The sequence below is a fragment of the Prinia subflava genome, chromosome 1, assembly GCF_021018805.1.
Source record: "Prinia subflava isolate CZ2003 ecotype Zambia chromosome 1, Cam_Psub_1.2, whole genome shotgun sequence".
In the NCBI taxonomy this organism is placed as follows: Eukaryota; Metazoa; Chordata; class Aves; order Passeriformes; family Cisticolidae; genus Prinia; species Prinia subflava.
Window position 1 is genome coordinate 109919244 of NC_086247.1, and position 18423 is coordinate 109937666.

Below are 18423 nucleotides of genomic sequence, written 5' to 3' on the forward strand. Positions count from 1 at the left end.
CATTACAGCCTGGCTCATAGCTGATACCAAGGAAATTGAAAGCATGTACCTCTTCTCATCCCTCCATCAGATATCTTCCTCTGAGCTTTCAAGGGAAGTTCAGCACACCTGCATCTTGCAGCACCCCATGCCTGTGAACAGTGGTGGTTATTTTTCTCTACTGCCCTTCAACCCAGCAGGGCTGTGTGCCCATGCCCCTCTTGGGTTAGATGTAATTCAGCCAGTAGGCTCAGCATGGGGAGAAGAATAAAATCTGTCTGTGGGTTTTCTCTGTGCCTCAGCAGAGGCATGTCCTATTAGTTTTCATCATTGTAATTATCTCCATTTCAGCAAACATCATAATTATCATCACTTCTCAAGTCCACCCCTGTGGGTTTTACCTCCTACCTACCCTTGCAGCTGACAGTCAGAAACAGCACCTTTGCTAAACTCATCTCTATTCCATTCCTTTCACTGCTTTTGACAAATCACATCCTCTTCCCCCTTTCCTGAATTCTCTCTCTCTGCTGAGAAAAGCTCAGGTTCTGTCTGTGTGTTAGGAGCAACTAACACCGCAGAAGCAGTTGCAGGCACTTAAAACTTCCTGAAAGCCAGGTGGGGCCAGGGACTCACACCTGTGTATCACTTCCCAAAACACAGCAGAGCTACTCTTGGAAATGTTACCTCAGACTCCATAATTCTCCTGTTTTCTCCAAAATGCTGTCACCACCACAATTTTTTCCTCGCTCTCCTTATTACCAAGCTGTTATCAATGTGCCTTGGTCTGCCCAAAGTCTACAGCAGCCAGCCCAGCCATCCTCCAGCCATATCAGTCACCACGTGTGCTCACTTCTCTTTTACCTTTTGTTCTCTGGAATTCAAGCTCTTCTCCTCCCCTTTTAGGTCATCTGCATCTTCTTGCTTGCTCCAGTTTTCTCCAACTCACTGAGCATTTTCCTACTGCCTCTCCCAGCTTCAGGCCTCCCTTTGCCTGCAGAATTGTGGCTGCTAAAAGTCCACAGCTGGGAGATTTCCCAATTAAAAATATGCATTTGGAACGAACAGAAATCTTTTTGCAAGATCATAATTCGTGCAGCAGAAAATAACTCAAGAAAAAAGACAAGATTTTTTCAATTTTAGAATATATACTAATGTTTTAAAATACAGCAATGTTTTATTCTTTTATTGATTTCATCTCAAAATATTGTGGTTTTTTGATGCGTTAATTACTTATCAACCAAACTAATGCAAAAAAAGCATATGATGAAAGAAGAGACATCTTTAATTTATAAACGTTTTGTTCCTAAGAATTAATGAAAGCTGACCTTATTGATTCCTAAACAAATATAAATAAACCTAAATAGAATAAAGCTACATTATGTTATGTGTGTCTGTAACATGAGGACATACTATTGACATATTATTAATAATATAATTAATATTTAGAGAACACAATAAAATAAAGTTCTGTTGTAACAATTTTCAAAAATTAGTTCTGAAAAAAACATATACAGAATAAGAGGAGCTGGTCTCTTGTGTAATAAGTCCAACTGGGTACTTGGAAGCAGGATGATGCCCTGGTCAGTGTTGATATTTTGAATATCTCATGTGACAGGGTTTTTCTGACTGCTACTGACTAATACCAGGTCCTTGTCATGGGTTAGCACTGGCCAGATGTTAATGCACTCATGAATATATGTTTTTTCTCTAACAACTCCTGTGGGATGTGATCAGGAACAGAGCAGAGCAGGCTTAAATCTTGAAAACAAAAAAAACCCCACCAAAACTTTATTAATTACATAAGAACAGGGACAGAAATACTCTTAAACACACACAGAGACAGAAATAAAAACTTCTTAGAACATTTCTTCTCCCAGTTTCTACCTCCCCACCCATCACTCTTCACAGACCAACCCCTGGGTTTTAGATCAAACAATCACCACTCAAAACCAAACTAATCTTCAATACAGCAAGGAAGAGAGGAGTCTCTCTCGCACCACAGACTGTTCCTCAGAAAACACGGGTCCACCCCTTATGTGTTTCCATGTCACCCATAGCACCGCCCGGAGAAGTCTGCTAAGGTGACACTCTCTTTTTCCTATGTCCAGCGCTCTCACCGCTGTCTCATAGGCCAAAACTACATACAGGGCTTTTTAAGGATGCTGCATGCCGAGCTCTCCCCTTTTCACCCAGGGGCCGGGGTTCCAGGAGCAGGTCTGCCCTGAGGGCAGAGGGTGCCACCTCACCCTCCCCCTCTTTTCTCTGCTCGCTCCACTCTTCCAAGTGCCAGTCACTGTAGCAAAAGCAAGGGGCAGCTGCATCCACCCAAAAATGCAGTTTATGTTCAAAAGAGACTCAAGTTCAGTCCATGGCTGACATTATGCAAGAGAAGTCCAGCTCCAAGGCTACTCCTCTCATTCTTCCATCGAGTTCTTTCCAATCATGCTTTATCATCTCGGTCCCAGGCCGCTTCCCTCTCTCCGAAAACCACCAGTCATGAGAATCAATGTCTAAGAAAAGTTTCTTTCTGCCAAGCAAGGGTTAACAGTTTCTTCTCAGCAGGGTGCTGCAGACGGAGGCACTCCCAGGCTCGGCAACCCCCCACATGGCTGAGCACCTTCTCTCGGAGTTTGAGGGGGGAGGAGGGGGGTGAGCACACACAGAAGGCACTTCCACAGTTTTCCACCCCTCCATCCTGGACGGGGCAGCTCAGTTCCAGTCCTGTCCCTTCTCTTCTCCCCCCCGCCGGGGGGGCTCCGGCTTACCTGAGCCGACCACGTGTTTCCCCTCCCCCACCCAGCCTCGTGGCCAGGCGGGGGAAGGAGACTGGAGACGTCTCTCTGCTGAAAACCCGGATCTGAAAAGAGGCCGAGCCCCTCAGACTCCTGCTTTTAACTCTTTGTGTCCTCAGAGGCGTGTCCAAACCTCCGAGTGACCAACCCAGGTGCCAGCAGAAAAGCTGATCACTGATTGGACTGCCCACATCCCCCTGGAGGAATTCACCTCCCCCCCCAACCACGACAGTCCTTCATTATGTTACTCCTTTTTTCCTCCAGCCTGTTTTCTCACTTTTCTTATTCTTTCTGCCTGCAGTATTTAGCTTTTCTTCTCTTGGAGAGTCTTTCACTACTCACTTATGCAGCAACAATCAGCAACTTGTAAAGGTACTTTGGGCTGGAACTGCAACCAAAGAACATGTGAATAACTTCAGTAAAAATTGTGTTTTGGATCTGCCACATACTTGTTTGGGACCTCTTGTGTGAACCTCTGGTATTCCCTGTGCTCTTAAACGTCAGGAAGATTGTGCCTGTTGAGATTAATGAATAAAAAGTGAACAAAATTATGAATAAAATAATTTGTCTGACTTATAAACCCCCACAATTTACAGTTTTAGTGTTCCACTAAACATAAGCAATTTAAAACAATTGGATAAAATAAAAATGTTCAAGCCTGTCTTTGTTTCAATATTTTGTCCTTTTCCATCCTCAAGTCACTAAAATAAACTTGAAAAAACCCCAAGGTAGCAAAGAAACTGAAATATCGCCACTTAATAAGAACTGATTAAAAAATTATGGCAAAGTGGTATCAGTAGCTGTGAGTTCTTATTTTGCTCAAAATGCTAATGAGTTTTTAATGAGCAGGGATTAAATCAGACTGCAGTATACAAGATGCTACTAGCTGAAGAAAGTGAAAATTGTATAGCTGCTTCAGTAAAAAGCTGCAAATTTATTTGGGTGTCTCCTGTGATGGAGACATTTGAACTTCAAAATTTTTCACTTAAGTCAGGGGAGGATGTGAAGAAGGAGGGTTTAGCAAACACGTTAAAAAGAATGTTACACATTACTGTGTTGAAGAAGAGAGGTATTTGAACTTTTTTTTTCACAGAAGGTGCCTGATAGCCCTCTCACTCTTTTCCTGTTTACCACAGATAGAAAATCTTCTCTTTGCCTCCAAGCCTAGCCTGTATCTAGCAGCTGCCCATTCGACAGCCGCATATCACCGAATCTCAGCCGTCTGCACAAGTGAAGGTGAAGTGAACCTCCTGGAAACCCCTGAGCCCCAGCTGCAGGGCACGAGGAGAAGGGGGCCAGGGCAGAGAGAGAGCAGAGGGTTCCTGCTGTCACAGGTAACGTCCATCCATATTCAGTGGGCTATTGCCAGGCTGACTGTGGCGACCAGGGCACCGGCAGCAGCCACCTCTCCCTTGACAGCTCCTGTAAAACTGTTTCATCAGTTTGACTCTTCTGCTGAGTGACGTGGAGAGGGGGAAATGGAAAATGCTGTGGCCTGCTTGGGAGCTGTTGAAGGCACTAATGGTGTAAGGGTGGTCTGAAGCAGAGCATCTTGGGTCTCTGTTCAGCCCAGGAAAAACACTTGAATTTTGCTGGAAGTAGATGCTTTATAGCTGTAAATCTAGATTTATTTATCTCTACATATCTATCTACATATTTATAGAGCTATATACCTATAACACAGAATTCATTCATTTTTTTGAATATTTTTTACTTTTAGTAGTTGATTCTATGAACTGCTTTGAAGAGGTCCTTGACAGACAATTAAGAAACGAGAGCCAGTGCTGCATGACTTAGTCACAGTGTGTCAGGTTCACACATCAAAAGCATTGGCAGGAAATATTTTCTACCTTTATCTGTTGCTGCAAGAAGAGCCATTATCTAGTGACTTACCAACTAAATATTTGAAGATTTATGCTTTACACAAAGTCAAAAATAATAATGCAGATGTCCTCGCTACAGCTAAGAGCTCTATATAGCAGAGAAATACACTATCGATGTGGGTTGCAGCACAGCTTTTCTCTCATTATCTGTTATTCTTATTATCTGTTGTATATGAGCAAGGACTTCTGTGGGGTTGAATGCTGTGTTTGTAACAGTTTTCTCAGCATTGCACGTACCAATTGAAACAGTTCTGGTGCCCCAAGGAGAGCTGAGGCAGGTCAGTGAGGCATGAGCAGCATCCATGCCCGGAGCAGAGGATGGACATTGGCATTCCTCTGGGCTATCCTTACAGATCATTCTGTTCCCCCCACAGGTGGCACAGCCAGGCAAGAAGGGGGGATTATTGATAGGATTCCTTCCTATCAACACAAAAATTTTTCACTGTTCTCTCTCATTTTGTATCCTCGGGCATTAATTTTTAATTCAGGAGACCCCATGCTCTGCTTCTATAGAATTAATCACTTCCATTCAGGTTATTGCTTCATCTTAACAGCAATGATTATTACAAATGTTCTTCCTTCCTGGCAACTCTGTGTCTTTGAAGCTTTTTCAAGATGTGGTCAACCTGTAAGCAGGTGCAACACAGGTGCAGCACAGCCTAAACTTTCAAATATCTCAGCAGTGAAAAACCAAACTCTTTTGAAAGAATCACCACTTCTTAAAATGTGAACACTCAAGTCTGGAAACCCGACCCGCTTTTCTAGGGGTCATGAACTGACTTCTGAAACAATAAAAAAAGGTGGCTGAAGTGCTGACTCACTCTCGGAGAGCATGTCCGATTATTTTACTATTTTGAGGCTGCCTTCATTGCAATTCTTCAGAAATGCAAGAGAGGAACCACTCCTGCTAATGTTTTGGGTTTCTCTACACTAGAAAACTGGAAAGCTGGATGGAACAGGCAGGAGCACTAAGCTGCTGTGCCTTGGCAAAAGGCACAGCCATGCTGCTCACCAGCTGCCCTGGAGATCGGTGGCAGCTCAGAGCTTGGCACTGCAAGTGTTTCTGTGCAGCCCCGTGAACTCCTTGTTGCTCCAGAGATTTTTGTATGCAATCCTGGACCCACCCATGGAAAAGTAGCTTGTGTGTCTCCACACTCTGAGCCAGTACCTAGCCCTGCTCTGCTGAAAATGAGATTATGCTGCTTGGTGACGACTTCATCAGGCAAAACACTTTTATGAGGGTCTTTTTGCTACAGGCAAAAAGCTTCCCCACCCCAGGGAGCACAAGAAAATTGAGATTCTTAGATCAGATGCAGGATTTGTATTTTTTTATCATTATGACTACTTAGAGACCTGAATTTTTCCCAGTCATTGTAATGATGAGGGGCTGGTCCAGTGGCACTAAACCAGTTTCAGGGAAACAGAGAGCCTCCCGGTGCTCACACACATGTACAGGAGCAATCAGCAGGCTGCAGGGCAGCCCTTTGGGTGGTACAGCTGTTTGCTTGCAGTCTGAGACCAAGACTGCATTTTGTAGTCCCCCTCTGCCTGGAGGCTGACTCACAGGCTCAACACAGCACAGAAGCAGAAGCCACCATGGGAGGGTTGTGCCAGGACTGCCAGACATTTTTAACCCTTTCTCTTTCCTGCACAGGTATCTGAGATGAATCCCACCAGCCAGTTCCTTGGCACAACAGAATATGACTATGGATACGATGAAAACACTGCTCCGTGTAACGAAGGAAACAACTTCCGCAGGTTTAAATCCCTCTTTCTGCCAATTCTTTACTGCCTTGTGTTTATCTTCTGCCTCCTGGGAAACTCCTTGGTCCTCTGGGTCCTCCTGACCAGGAAAAGGCTGACAACAATGACTGACATCTGCCTGCTGAACCTCGCAGCCTCTGATCTCCTCTTCGTTTTGCCCCTCCCTTTCCAAGCCCACTACGCTTCAGATCAGTGGGTTTTTGGCAATGTCATGTGTAAGATAATGGCTGGCATTTACTACACAGGCTTTTATAGCAGTATTTTCTTTATTACCCTCATGAGCGTAGACAGGTACATAGCAATTGTCCACGCTGTCTATGCCATGAGGATACGGACAGCCACATATGGCATAATTATCAGCTTGATCCTGTGGCTGGTGGCTGGCTTGGCTTCTGTGCCCAACATCATGTTCAGCCAGGAGCTGGAGATCGAGCAGGCTTTGCAGTGTGTCCCCACATACCCTCCAGGTGACAATACCTGGAAGGTTGCTTCTCAGTTTGCAGCCAATATCTTGGGCCTCTTGATTCCCTTTAGCATCCTCATTTGCTGCTACTCTCAGATACTAAAAAACCTGCAAAAATGCAGGAACCAGAACAAGGTCAAGGCGATCAAGATGATCTTCATCATTGTCATAGTTTTCTTCCTTTTCTGGACTCCTTTCAATGTTGCGCTGTTCCTCGACTCTCTGCAGAGCCTGCACATCATCAATGACTGCCAGGCGAGCTCCCAGATAGCTCTGGCCCTGCAGGTGACAGAAACCATCTCCTTCATCCACTGCTGCCTCAACCCCATCATCTACGCCTTCGCTGGCGTGACATTCAAGGCCCATCTTAAAGGCCTCCTTCAGTCCTGTGGCCGTGTCCTCTCCGGCCCTGCCGGCGGTGCCGGGGCTGGACAGTCGTTTTCGGCACCCAGCCAGCTCTCTGGCTGGTCTGACGGTGCAGGGGTGCTGTGAGCACACCTGAGCTGCCTTCTGCTGGTGTGAGGGGCTGGCCAAAGGTCTGCGGTGCTCCTGGAGGTTGTACCGTGCGTGCAGCATCCCCGGGGAGACGCAGTACGCCTGTGCCTCTGGTTGGGATATGCTGTGAACTGCCACCTAAGAACTTGGGACATTGGTTTCCCAAGAGAACCAGTGCATTGTACCATGGTGACCATACATTGCCACAGAAGAATTTTTAATCATGTTTTAGAGCTCCTTTAATATGCTTCAGCAAGCAGACTGCTTCCTCTAGTATCTATTTTCCCGTCTGACAAAAGCGTCATTTCTGCCTCACCCCCAAGTATGCTCTGCCTTGTGGAAGCTGAATCCCTACATCCCTGGGACAAGTGTGTGACAGCCCTTGGGAAAGTGGGGAAGTGAACAGGCATGGGATTGCTTCATATTGCAAAGAGGGGATCACCTCAGACACTGTCACAATTTCCCCTTTGCCTCAGCTCCCAGATGAAAAACGCCCTCAGCTCAGGACCCTGTTTGTTGTGGGATGGTCCCAGGGGCACAGCCCTGGAATCCTTGAAACTGCTGCCACCCAGAGCAGCCTTTGGTAGTGATGCCTCCAAAAATATCAATGCAATGGCTCCAGGTGTCCCCCATACTGGTCACTGGAGGTTTCTACACCTGAAAGTGTTGTCCTCAGAGCAGCTGGAGGCTCTGCATCACCTCTGGAGTTGTGGGAGCTCCAACTCTGCACCTCCAGAGCTCACTGCTAAATGTAACCATCATAAAATGACCTGTAGCAAAGTAGGCTTCATCTCTTTTCCCAAATGTCTTTATTTTCTGCGATTTTAAGAATGTTTTCTTCAAATAAACTTTAGCTACACCTTTTTTGTCTTGGTTCTTGATAGTCTGCCTAATGACTCACAAGCCTCAAGTAGGGTAAGGAAACTTTGAGTTTGCTTATTTTTGAATGGGCATCACATAAAATGCATCTGATGGAATTGAGAGGCACACTGAAGCTCTTCAGCAAAGTAAGTTTTATCTCCACTTTTCTGCTGAGGAGGCTTTGTTCTCCAAATCCCAGTAAAAAGTCACGGGGAAACGATAACATTTAAATTGAGGTAGTATTACTGCAAACACATTTTTTTAAGTTAATCAAGAGAACACCTGAAATGAGGGAAAACACAGCCTGGATATTGTTTTTTAAGATTTTTTTTTTTTAAGGTAATAAAATTTTAAATATTTTCCTATTTCTACCTTTCCTTCTGAAAATATAATTTCATGTTTTAATCCTTCCTATTTTTTTTAAAATAACCTTAGTGCCAAGATATTCTTGCTATTAATTATATGGTATAGAGAATGCCTTTTCTTTTATTACAGATTGCATAAGTAACATTTCTAGGTTTTATTCCCCAATGGATAAGAAATGCCCTGCAACTCAATTATTATATTGTTTATTTCTCAGAAAATTTCTATTTAGAAATAAATATCTCTGTTTGTGCATTTCTGTGGGGTTTTTTTGACTGCATAGGGACTTTGAAAAGAAGTGTGGGTCATCATCTCAGGTCAGGTACCTTCTCCTTTTGGCCAGATTTTGGAGTTGGGATAAAAGCATTTCTGTTTAAAATAGTCAGTGACACTTATTATCATTTTACCTGTTGATCTTTCAGATGAGGAAGGGAGAAGAAACAGAACTTATATCTGTATATTCTGCTTTAACTAATATTTACTAATATTTTGAGAAGAAAGGATAATGGAAATGTTGTTTGACCAGCCCTCACCCCATGGCACTTTCCCAATGAACAGTAAGATTCCCTCCAGGTCACAAGACAAGGCTCAAACTCTGGTTTCTTTTTTTTTTTTTTTTTGTACAGCTTCTACTGAAATAATACTCTATGTGTGTGCAGCAGCAGAATTTAGCCCAAATTATATGTGAAGCCTTAAGCAAAGAGTAAAAAATGTGCTTTGCTGGGCTCACTGAAGAGTTCCCCTCCCCACCCCCTATCCTCTACTGCTCTATTTAAAAGACAGGGGTTTAAGAATTGAGGAGCGTAGATCCAAGCCCCACATCCTCTGCCCAAGCACAGGAAATCACTCACAGACCCAGACTGAAGGATCTGAGCACACTTCTCCCTTCAGCAGGCTACTGCTCTGTATAATGTGGCTGCAAAAAGCAATTATTATTGCTTTTTTGCAAAAAAAAGGGGTATTTTGCCCCTTTTATTGTAAGAACTACTAGAACAGAGACACAAATACACCCAGCATCACCCCAAAGCACTTGTACACAGCAGAGAACCCAGAAGCATTGTGCCTCTTCTCTAAACATGAAATTTTAATTTTAATGGTTTGGACCACAAGACCTCCACTATTCTTGTATGTGATGGAAAGAATCTATGAAGACACTAAACAATGTTCAAAAATTTTGCACTTGGATGCACTGAAAGGGTTCTGGAAAAGAGCATTACACTCACAGGATAATAATAATGAACTGTAATTGCCATTTCTTCAATTATACTTTTTTTTTAGGCAGAAACTTGTCAGTGACAATCTACTTTTCTCTGCAGGTGTAATTATCTTGGAATAAAGCAGGTAGCAGATGCACTATTTCCTCAGTTTCAAGGGTTCTGACACGCAGAAATTTAAAGGAAAGGAAATCTACTCATAACCAGATCAGTTTTCACGTGCTGCTAAGATGTTGCCAGCTGCAAATACCACTGCAAAAGCACCAAGTAACAGTCAGGTTTAATGTCACCTGGATTTCCTGAGGCTGGGTGTGATACTGTGAATATATGGCAAAATATATCGTTCAATCTTGTTCCACTAAATTAGTGGAAACATGATCACCGTTCAGAAGAGGATGGAATAAGGAAATTACTGCTGTTTATAGAAGAGATCTTGCTTTAGATGTGCAACATCTAAAGCATTTATTGTCTCTCCAGAGACCAAGCTGCATTGAAACCACTGATATCATGTTGCCAGTGAAACTACTGAGCACCCCTTTTCACATTCAGTAACATTTCCCTACCTAGCTCTGAACTGTGTGTTCTGAAGGGCTTGAACGTTCTAGCTGTTGATTTTCATCTAACGTATTTCACAGACTTCTCTGTCCTTCTGTAGCATCATGCCTGTGGCACTGTGACCTTATCCACGTCTGACCTTACTCTACTCTACGGCCTCTTGGACAAATGTGCACGTCCTCAAAACCCCTCCTAGACCTCTAAAGTAAGTGAACTGTACTAATACTGTGCAAAGCACTGTAAAGGAGCACTGACAGTTAGAAAAGCAAAATAATAACGTGTATTGTGGTGCTGTTTGGGATTCCTTCTGGCTTTTCTCCAGCCTATGATTGACAAGTTCAGAGCTTTCACACTGTTCCTCAGTTCTGTTGACTTACCATGAGACTGCCCAAACTTAAGAAGGTGTGATACTGAATTTCAGATGTTCTCCATTTGGCTCACCCCCCAGGCTAGGGTCATGAGAAATTTGTCACATGTCTGAGATCCACCACTGAATTCAGTATGGCAGGATACAGCACTCATTGGGAATTTCCCTAATAGTTCCCGGGGCTTGACATCAGAGTTAAAAAGATCCAGTAAGAAGTATGTATTACCTCCTGCTCTTATTTAAGCTCAAGTTATAAAGAAGGATAGTTGGAATGGCCAAAATCAATGACACTGCTCATTTGTGGCCACACACTATAACTATTTGTAGTCCTTACACTAGAATCTTGGATACAGAAACACACCTCACACCATCTTCTGCCTCATACCGTGTCTGGGTTTTGCTCTTCTTAATTAGAAATACGTTATAACCAAAATACATCATCCAGTGCAAACCCCAAATGCATGAATAAATTAACCCAGAAGTGAGATACAAAACTTCCTGTGGTTTGCAATTTCTGCTGAAATGACCTCATAACACCACTAAGCTCCAAAGCATGCCTACCTTTAACTTTCTTTAAGAACCCAAAAATCTCAGACGTCTGCTCACCACTCTGGTGGCCCTTAGATGACTCCTGTGCCCTGCTGCTTGCTCTCTCTTTCTCTGCCAGCAGTTCGTTTCCTTCTGTTGTCCTGAAGAAGATAATCAGGTGTCCTCTCTCATCCATCCCTGTGCACTCCAGTGTCAGCTGGTCAGTCTGTCTCTCCCCCTAGTGAGTCATCCTGATCTCTTCCTTCACACTGATTCTCAAGCTAGCTGGCAAACTGTTCTTACTTGTCACAGTATTCTGACACAGCTTCTCCAGGCTGTGGCTCATGTCCAGAGCCTTTGGTCCTAATTTTTTTAAGCTTCTTTCTCAGTCAGACAAAATGTTTGGTGATACCTCAGGAGAGACTCCCTGATTTCAGATCAAAAAACCACAGGTTGGTGAGGCTTGGACTTCCCTGACAGTCTTTTCAGTGAAATGTGTAGAGGGAGGGAAGTTGGAAGTGCCAGTGGTTAGCACTGCGCAAGCATTTAATGCTTAATGCATTTAACATATGAACAGCTAGGAGACAAGAAATGGTCCCTGGGCAGTGTGAAAAACAGTAATAGTCAGTGATCTTCTCCAATATCCAGCAGTATTGAAAATACAGTGTGACTTGATGAAGTCTTGTAAAATGGAGCACCAGTGTACAAGTTTAACTCCCCAAAGTAACAAGTGATAGTTAGCTTTTGAGGGTTCAGGTGAAACCAAGTGCACTGAAAAATAGGCAATGAAAATATTTTTTCCCCTAGGATTCATGTAAGCCTTCATGTAGGCCTTTATCTCAGCATACTTTAGTACAACTGAGGCAGAAGTATCAGCTCTCCTATAAATTCTCTTGCTCACACAACTTTTTTGTTGAAGTTAGTTTTATCACTTACTTGTGGCTTGCTTTCATCTTAACACTAACACAATCTTTCCAAGAAGAATGACAAGCTAGTTTGCGTGTGGTAAATGTAAAACAATTCCTGCAATGTCATCTGAGAGCTTTACAAATACAGATAGACTTGGCTTCCTATCACTGTTGCTGAGACTGTTTTGCACAGTGGCAAAAACAGCCTATCTGCAACCACTCAGCTGACAGAGCAGGTGTGAAATATCTCCCTTGTGACCAAGATGTGAGCTAGCTCTTCCATTCCCATTATGAGACAGCAATTAGTACTGCCTTAAAATAAAAAAAATAGATAAAGAGGATGCAATAAACTTTAATCTACCACAGTACAGAAAATACCAGAGTCATCCTCTTTTGCTGAGGATGGGGAAGAATTTGAGGTCGTAGTACCGCAGACCTTGTGTGTGATTAGTTTGCTGTGGACTGTGAAAAGAAATTTTATGACTTATCTGAAGCCCTGTGTATTCTTCTGTTTTCTCTATAGAAGTTACGAAGGAAGTGGTGTCTCCACCCATAAATAAAATTTGTCAGAAGATAACTAAGATCAGATTCATTATGTATGTAAGTTTGTCTATTGTGGCCACCAAGCTGGCTTCAAGCTGCTGGACTCTCCATGGGGAGTTTTCTCAGAAACACAGCAGGGTCTCCCAGGTAGGTGCACAGGAGTGTGGGGCCAGTCTCTGAGAAGGCTGAAGAGCCATTTGTGTCTTTCAGGTTCAGTTTCACTGAGCAGTCTTGCAGACACCTGAGAAGCAAAATCAGGGAATACTTGCATTTCAGAGATGCCAAGTCCTGTGCCACAAATTACTACTGGAACCTGCAAGCTTATCACAGGGCAGGCACAAGTTTCATCAAGGGAGTGAGACACTTAGAGCTGATTTTATCCTACCCACCCTAAACTGACTAATTCTAGTACACCATTTAAGCACCTTCCCTTTCTACTCACACGAAGATTTTCATGGATAGCCTCTGCTGTTGTGATCCTCATGTTCCAAGTATCAATGTGAAGAGCAAGAACCAGCAGTTACAACAGATGAGAACCCTGCCCTAGCACAGTAATTTGCTTCGGAGAAAAAGTTTACAAATCAGGTTCCACAAATTAGTGGACGCTTGCAAAATGGACAAAATTTATTGCTTCATATCATAAATGGGGTAAGACAAATACAGTAATATCTGTGAATGACTCAGAGATGAGCCTGACAGAGCTAGAGCCACGATCACGAGGGAAAAGCAGAACTCTGCAGTCCGAGAAGGGCCTGGACAGTGTACATTAAATAGGGCCTGGTCCTGCACTGCAGTAAGTGCAATAAAGAGAACCCCAAACAACCAGTCCCTCAGCTGGGAGGATGCCTTCTGCAAGCTGAACCAAGCACTGTGACGGGGTACTGAGCACCACAATGTTTGTATGGAGGGGTTAACATGAAGGGCAGATTGCACTGATATGTCCTTGTGTCGTTCTTCTGTGAGTAATGCAGAATATCTTAAGAATACATAAGACTCCGAGTTTACTTACATCTCTGTTGCCAAGTTTTACTCCTACAAGGCCCTGTGAAGTGCCCTAAAGCTGTAAGGAAGTATTGTGACACCTGAACAGCCATCAAAAGAAACTGTTTTATTTTATATATCTTCCTACCCCTCCTAAAACACAGTTTTAGAACACCTGCATGTGTATGAAGATGTAGGAGAAGAAGAGGACAGGCTTTGCAGTCTTATTTCTGTGCCATGATAGGTAGCACATGCAGATTTTATGAGCATGGGCAGAGTACAGTCTTCATAGTGCCATAACAAATCTGTTCCTGCTTCTGGGTGCATCACCACCTGGACTGGTCTTTAAATCTACATTAGATCTATTCCTCTTCAGCAATGGAAGTAGACAGCATTATCAGGCTTAGCTGCTAAAAAATCACCTCAGCTCCAAAGAACATCAAAACAAAAATATTTGACTTGATGTTTTTTCCAAAATAAATGTTTTCTCATCACCAAAAGCCCTGAAGACTTCATTCAGGTTACCTGAAACAGTTCTATCAATGCACAAGTTGGCTGTCTACCCTGAACTTGTTGCCTAAGACTATTTATATAATTTAAGAGAGCTCCTTCCATAAGGTGATTCAATCCAGCCTAAGGTGGAGTAACTTAAAAGAGTTTGTCACCCTCTGCAAATACCTACCTCTGTCCATTGAATAGAGAGGGAGACCTTAGATAGCCAGCTACCAATTAAGGGTGGGAGAGATGATTCCTGCAGACTACAACTTTCAGCTTGAAGGAGTTGGAAACGAATTCCCTACTAACAGACCTTGCAAAGGCCTGCTTTGTGCTCCTCCTTGTGCTCAACCAAAGTTGCCACACGCCCATCCCAGTAAACTCGAAGACAGCCAGCAAAATGTCAGATGTGAGCTGTTGTGGGTGAGGGTGCTCGAGAGGAGTCCGCAGCACAGGTCTCATTAAGACATTTACTGAATTCCTCTTTTAGCACAAAAGATCTACTTCATTCAAATTTCATCATAAAAGGGCAGGCTGAAGCACATTGGAGCAAGAGTAAAGCAACTCCCTCTGTATGCACATCCCCTCATGCTGTCCTTCTTTGCCTGGAAGTCCTGAGCAGGCTTTGACACAGGGACTGAACTCATCATTTCTCCTTCCATGGAAAGCCTAGAACATGAGATGAACTGCAAGGCCGTCTTTGCTAAGGTCTTACTGGCATATAGCTGAAGAACAGTAATTTCTATTTAAGTAATCTCCTTGATAATTTTACCAATATTTTTGCCATTAGTAAGCTGTCTCCAGCCATCTCTTTCCCTCCACAGGGAAAGATACTCTGCAAGAAAGAAGGAAAATTGTTCCAGTGCCTTTAAGTGTATCCCCACAGCCTGACTTCAGTGTGCACATAACATTGTATTATTGCCACAAATAGCTAATTTTCTCTTACATTCAGCAACTGATGGAGTCATAGAAGAACATCATGGTTTGGTTCCCTTGCTTTAGTTCTCTCAGTGCTACAGTTGTGACAGCTTGTAGGAAGCTTCAGATGAAGTAAGACAGGTTTGCTGCAGAAGTTCATCATTCTTTTTTGATTCTTCCCTTTGGTCAAGCAGTACGTCCCTATTTATAGAATTTCAATGGATTAGCCTGATGAAGTTTATGTACTCCTTGCTTACTGTTCATTCTAATTTTTTTATGGAGATGGAGAACCTAATTTTAAATGGCAATCTTCTCCTGGCAATGTCTCTGACTTTGGGAGACTCTTCTCCCATTGCTTCCTCTGCTTCTATCTCCCAGGCAGTTATATGAATTAGTTAATTTTTATAAAGCCCATAAAGGAAAGATACTATGAGTAAAATCATAGAAATTAAGTCTGAGAGATCCTCTAGTCCTTTCACAATCACTTCTCACAAATCATGCTTTCTAGACCAATGAACACAATTTCTTTCCCCTGGATTTCCTCCGAGTCTCAGCACAGCTGAAAAAGACATTTTCAGGGGATTCTGTCCTTTGTAACAGGCTCTAATCTCTATAAGATGATAGTAATTTAGCTGCAGTTCAAAATGTAGTCACAGGTCCTTAAAATTAAGTGTCTGATATGAAATATTTCCTTTCTTTCGAATATGTCTTTCATTTTTCTCCTGTATTTTAATCTTGCTCAAACATTTGGAAGCTTCAGATTTTTTGCATTACCATTTTGGAAAGACACCATTCCTGATTTTTAAAGTTTGGAGTAATTGAGCCTCAGGCACTGAGACAGCCTGATAACACTGTCCTGTCCACTTGTCTTCGGTCTAAGCACTCAGGTTGGAGGCAAAAAGAATTAAAATTCTTTCCAAAAAATATGTGCATAACTGTGCTCTTGTCTTCCAGTCAGGATACACTGATCAGTCAGAAGTGACTCATTCACCACCAGAAGGATCCATCAAACCCATTATGCCAAACTCAAATCTGCCGTTTACCCCCCAGGTTATGAAAATAGCACATAGGTCTTCCAAGGAAGACTTCTCCTATGATCTTTCCTAGAACTGGCTGGGAGCTTGGTGACTCCAAAAAGATCAGAGCAAGGCAGAAGTAGGCCCCAGTTTCACAAGACAGGGAGAGAAGAGGCCAAGGATTACCTCTGCTGTTCTCAGAAGATTACACCCACACAAAGACCCTGGACGATGGATTCCAAAGGAGTTTCTCTCTTAAGAGCTGAGGTAAGCCCCTTCTCCAGGTGACACCCTTCTTTCCCATGAGGCAGTGAAAATGAAGTTCTTTGGGCAGGATTTTTGATCCTGAAAGACAATTCATTTTTTTATCAGGCATAGTAGTTCACAAAAGATTAAACATGCAAACAAGACTTCTGAACTAGCAGCCTGTACATTGAGTAGGAAGAGATGACCTGAGCAGTAAAAAAGAATTTCAAATTCAGACAGCAACTCAGAGGGAGATGGTATAGAATGAAAAGGTGCCTTGGGTCTCCCTGTTGTCCACTGTGTCACTGTAGGGAAGGCACTTTCTGCTCAGGCTTGAAAGTTTTCAATGGTTTTCTGTCCCTGCTTACAGCAAAATCTACACAGCCCCTTCCCTTATGTGATTCCAGCCACCACATTGCTCTTCCTATAGCCTTGCTTAGGCACTCTTTCTGAAACAGCTTTCTGAGTCTCTTTTATACTCCCTCTAACATGTGTGATCAGGTTATATATCCCTGGGTTTACTGAAATAATTTTTTTAGGAAATGAAAAGGTCCAGTTATACTTGTAGCACAAGCCAGTCTTACAGCTTTTCAGGAATACTGTAGGAAAACACCCTGCTGTCTAAGAGAGAATGGTCAAGAGCTGCTGCTAAAAGAGTGCAAATTTGAAAAATGTCACCTTGCTATAAAATTGAAAAAGACTCCATAGGGAGCAGAGAAATGGCCATATTATTCATCAGTCCTGTTTTATAATGATCTATGGGACCCAGTGAAATGCATCCCAGAGTCCTGAGGGAATTGGTTGATGTAGTTGCCAAGCCCCTCTCCATGATACTTGAAAAGTCGTGGCAGTCAGATGAAGTCCCAGGTGACTGGAAAAAGGGAGACTTTGTACTTATCTTTAAAAAGAGTAGAAAGGAGGACCCTGGGAACTACAGACGTGTCAGCCTCACCTCTGTGCCTGGGAGGAACATGGAACAGATCCTCCTAGGAGCTGCACTAGGGCATGGGGAAGACAGGGAGGTGATTCAGGACAGCCAGCGCTGCCCCACCAAGGGCAACTCTTGCCCGACCAACCCAGTGGCCTCCTGTGATGGAGTGACTGCAGGAGTGGGCAAGGGAAGGGCTATGGGTGTTGTTTATCTGGACTTCTGAACAGCCCCCACAACATCCTTCCTTCTAAGCTGGAGAGAGATGGATTCAGTGGGTGAATTTTTAGATTAGCAAGTGGTTGGACCATCCTGTCTGGAGGGAAGTTATCAATGGCTCAGAGTCCCAATGGACATCAGTGACAAGTGGTGTCCCTCTGAGGTCTGTACTAGGACCAAGTGCTGTTTAATATCTTTATTAATGACAATGGGATTGAGTGGGCTCTCAGCAAATTTGAAGATGACACCAAGCTGAGTGGGGCTGTTGACACACCTGAAAGATGGTATGCGTCCAGGGGGCCTGGACAAATTTGAGAAGTGGGTCCATGGGAACCCTGTGAGGTTTAACAAGACCAAGTGCAAATCTGGTACAGCAGCAGACCTAGTGCAGCACCCGGTTTAGGGCAACCCCTGGTATCAGCACAGCCTGGGGGATGAACTGATTGAGAACAGCCCTGGGGAGAAGGACATGGAGGTGCTGGTGCATGAGAGGCTGGACATGACCCAGCCATGGGCACTCCCAGCCCAGAAAGCCAAACGTGTCCTGGGCTGCATCCAAAGCAGTGTGGGCAGCAGGGTGAGGGAAAGGATTCTGTCCCTCTGGTGAGACCCCACCTGCAGTGCTGCATCATCTCTGGGGTGCCAGCACAGGAAGGACATGGAACTGTTGGAGTGACTCCAGAGGAGGCCACCAAGACAACTAGAGTGATAGAGGACTTTTACTGTGAGGAAAGCCTGAGGAAATTTGGTTTGTTTGGCCTGAAAAAGAGAAGACATCAGAATGATTTAATTGATCCCTTCCAGTATCTCCAAGAAAGAAGAGGAACCTTTTACAAGGACACAGGGTGACAGGAAAGGTGTAATGGATTCAAACTGGAAGGGAGTAAATTGAGATTAAAAGTTTC

General features: G+C 43.5%; 1 protein-coding gene across 1 annotated transcript; it reads left to right on the forward strand.

Annotated features, from left to right (window-relative positions):
- Positions 1 to 4010: 4010 nt before the first annotated feature.
- LOC134562849 (C-C chemokine receptor type 8-like) lies at positions 4011 to 9965 on the forward strand. The gene is made up of 2 exons (XM_063420454.1): positions 4011 to 4105; positions 6309 to 9965. Exon 2 carries the CDS (start codon positions 6318 to 6320, stop codon positions 7371 to 7373), a length of 1056 nt encoding a protein of 351 aa, XP_063276524.1. The 5' UTR covers positions 4011 to 4105; positions 6309 to 6317; the 3' UTR covers positions 7374 to 9965.
- Positions 9966 to 18423: the final 8458 nt, after the last annotated feature.

What these genes read in the sequence shown, in the direction of transcription:
- LOC134562849 (XM_063420454.1), top strand. Translation starts at nt 6,318, where the DNA reads ATGAATCCCACCAGCCAGTTCCTTGGCACAACAGAATATGACTATGGA.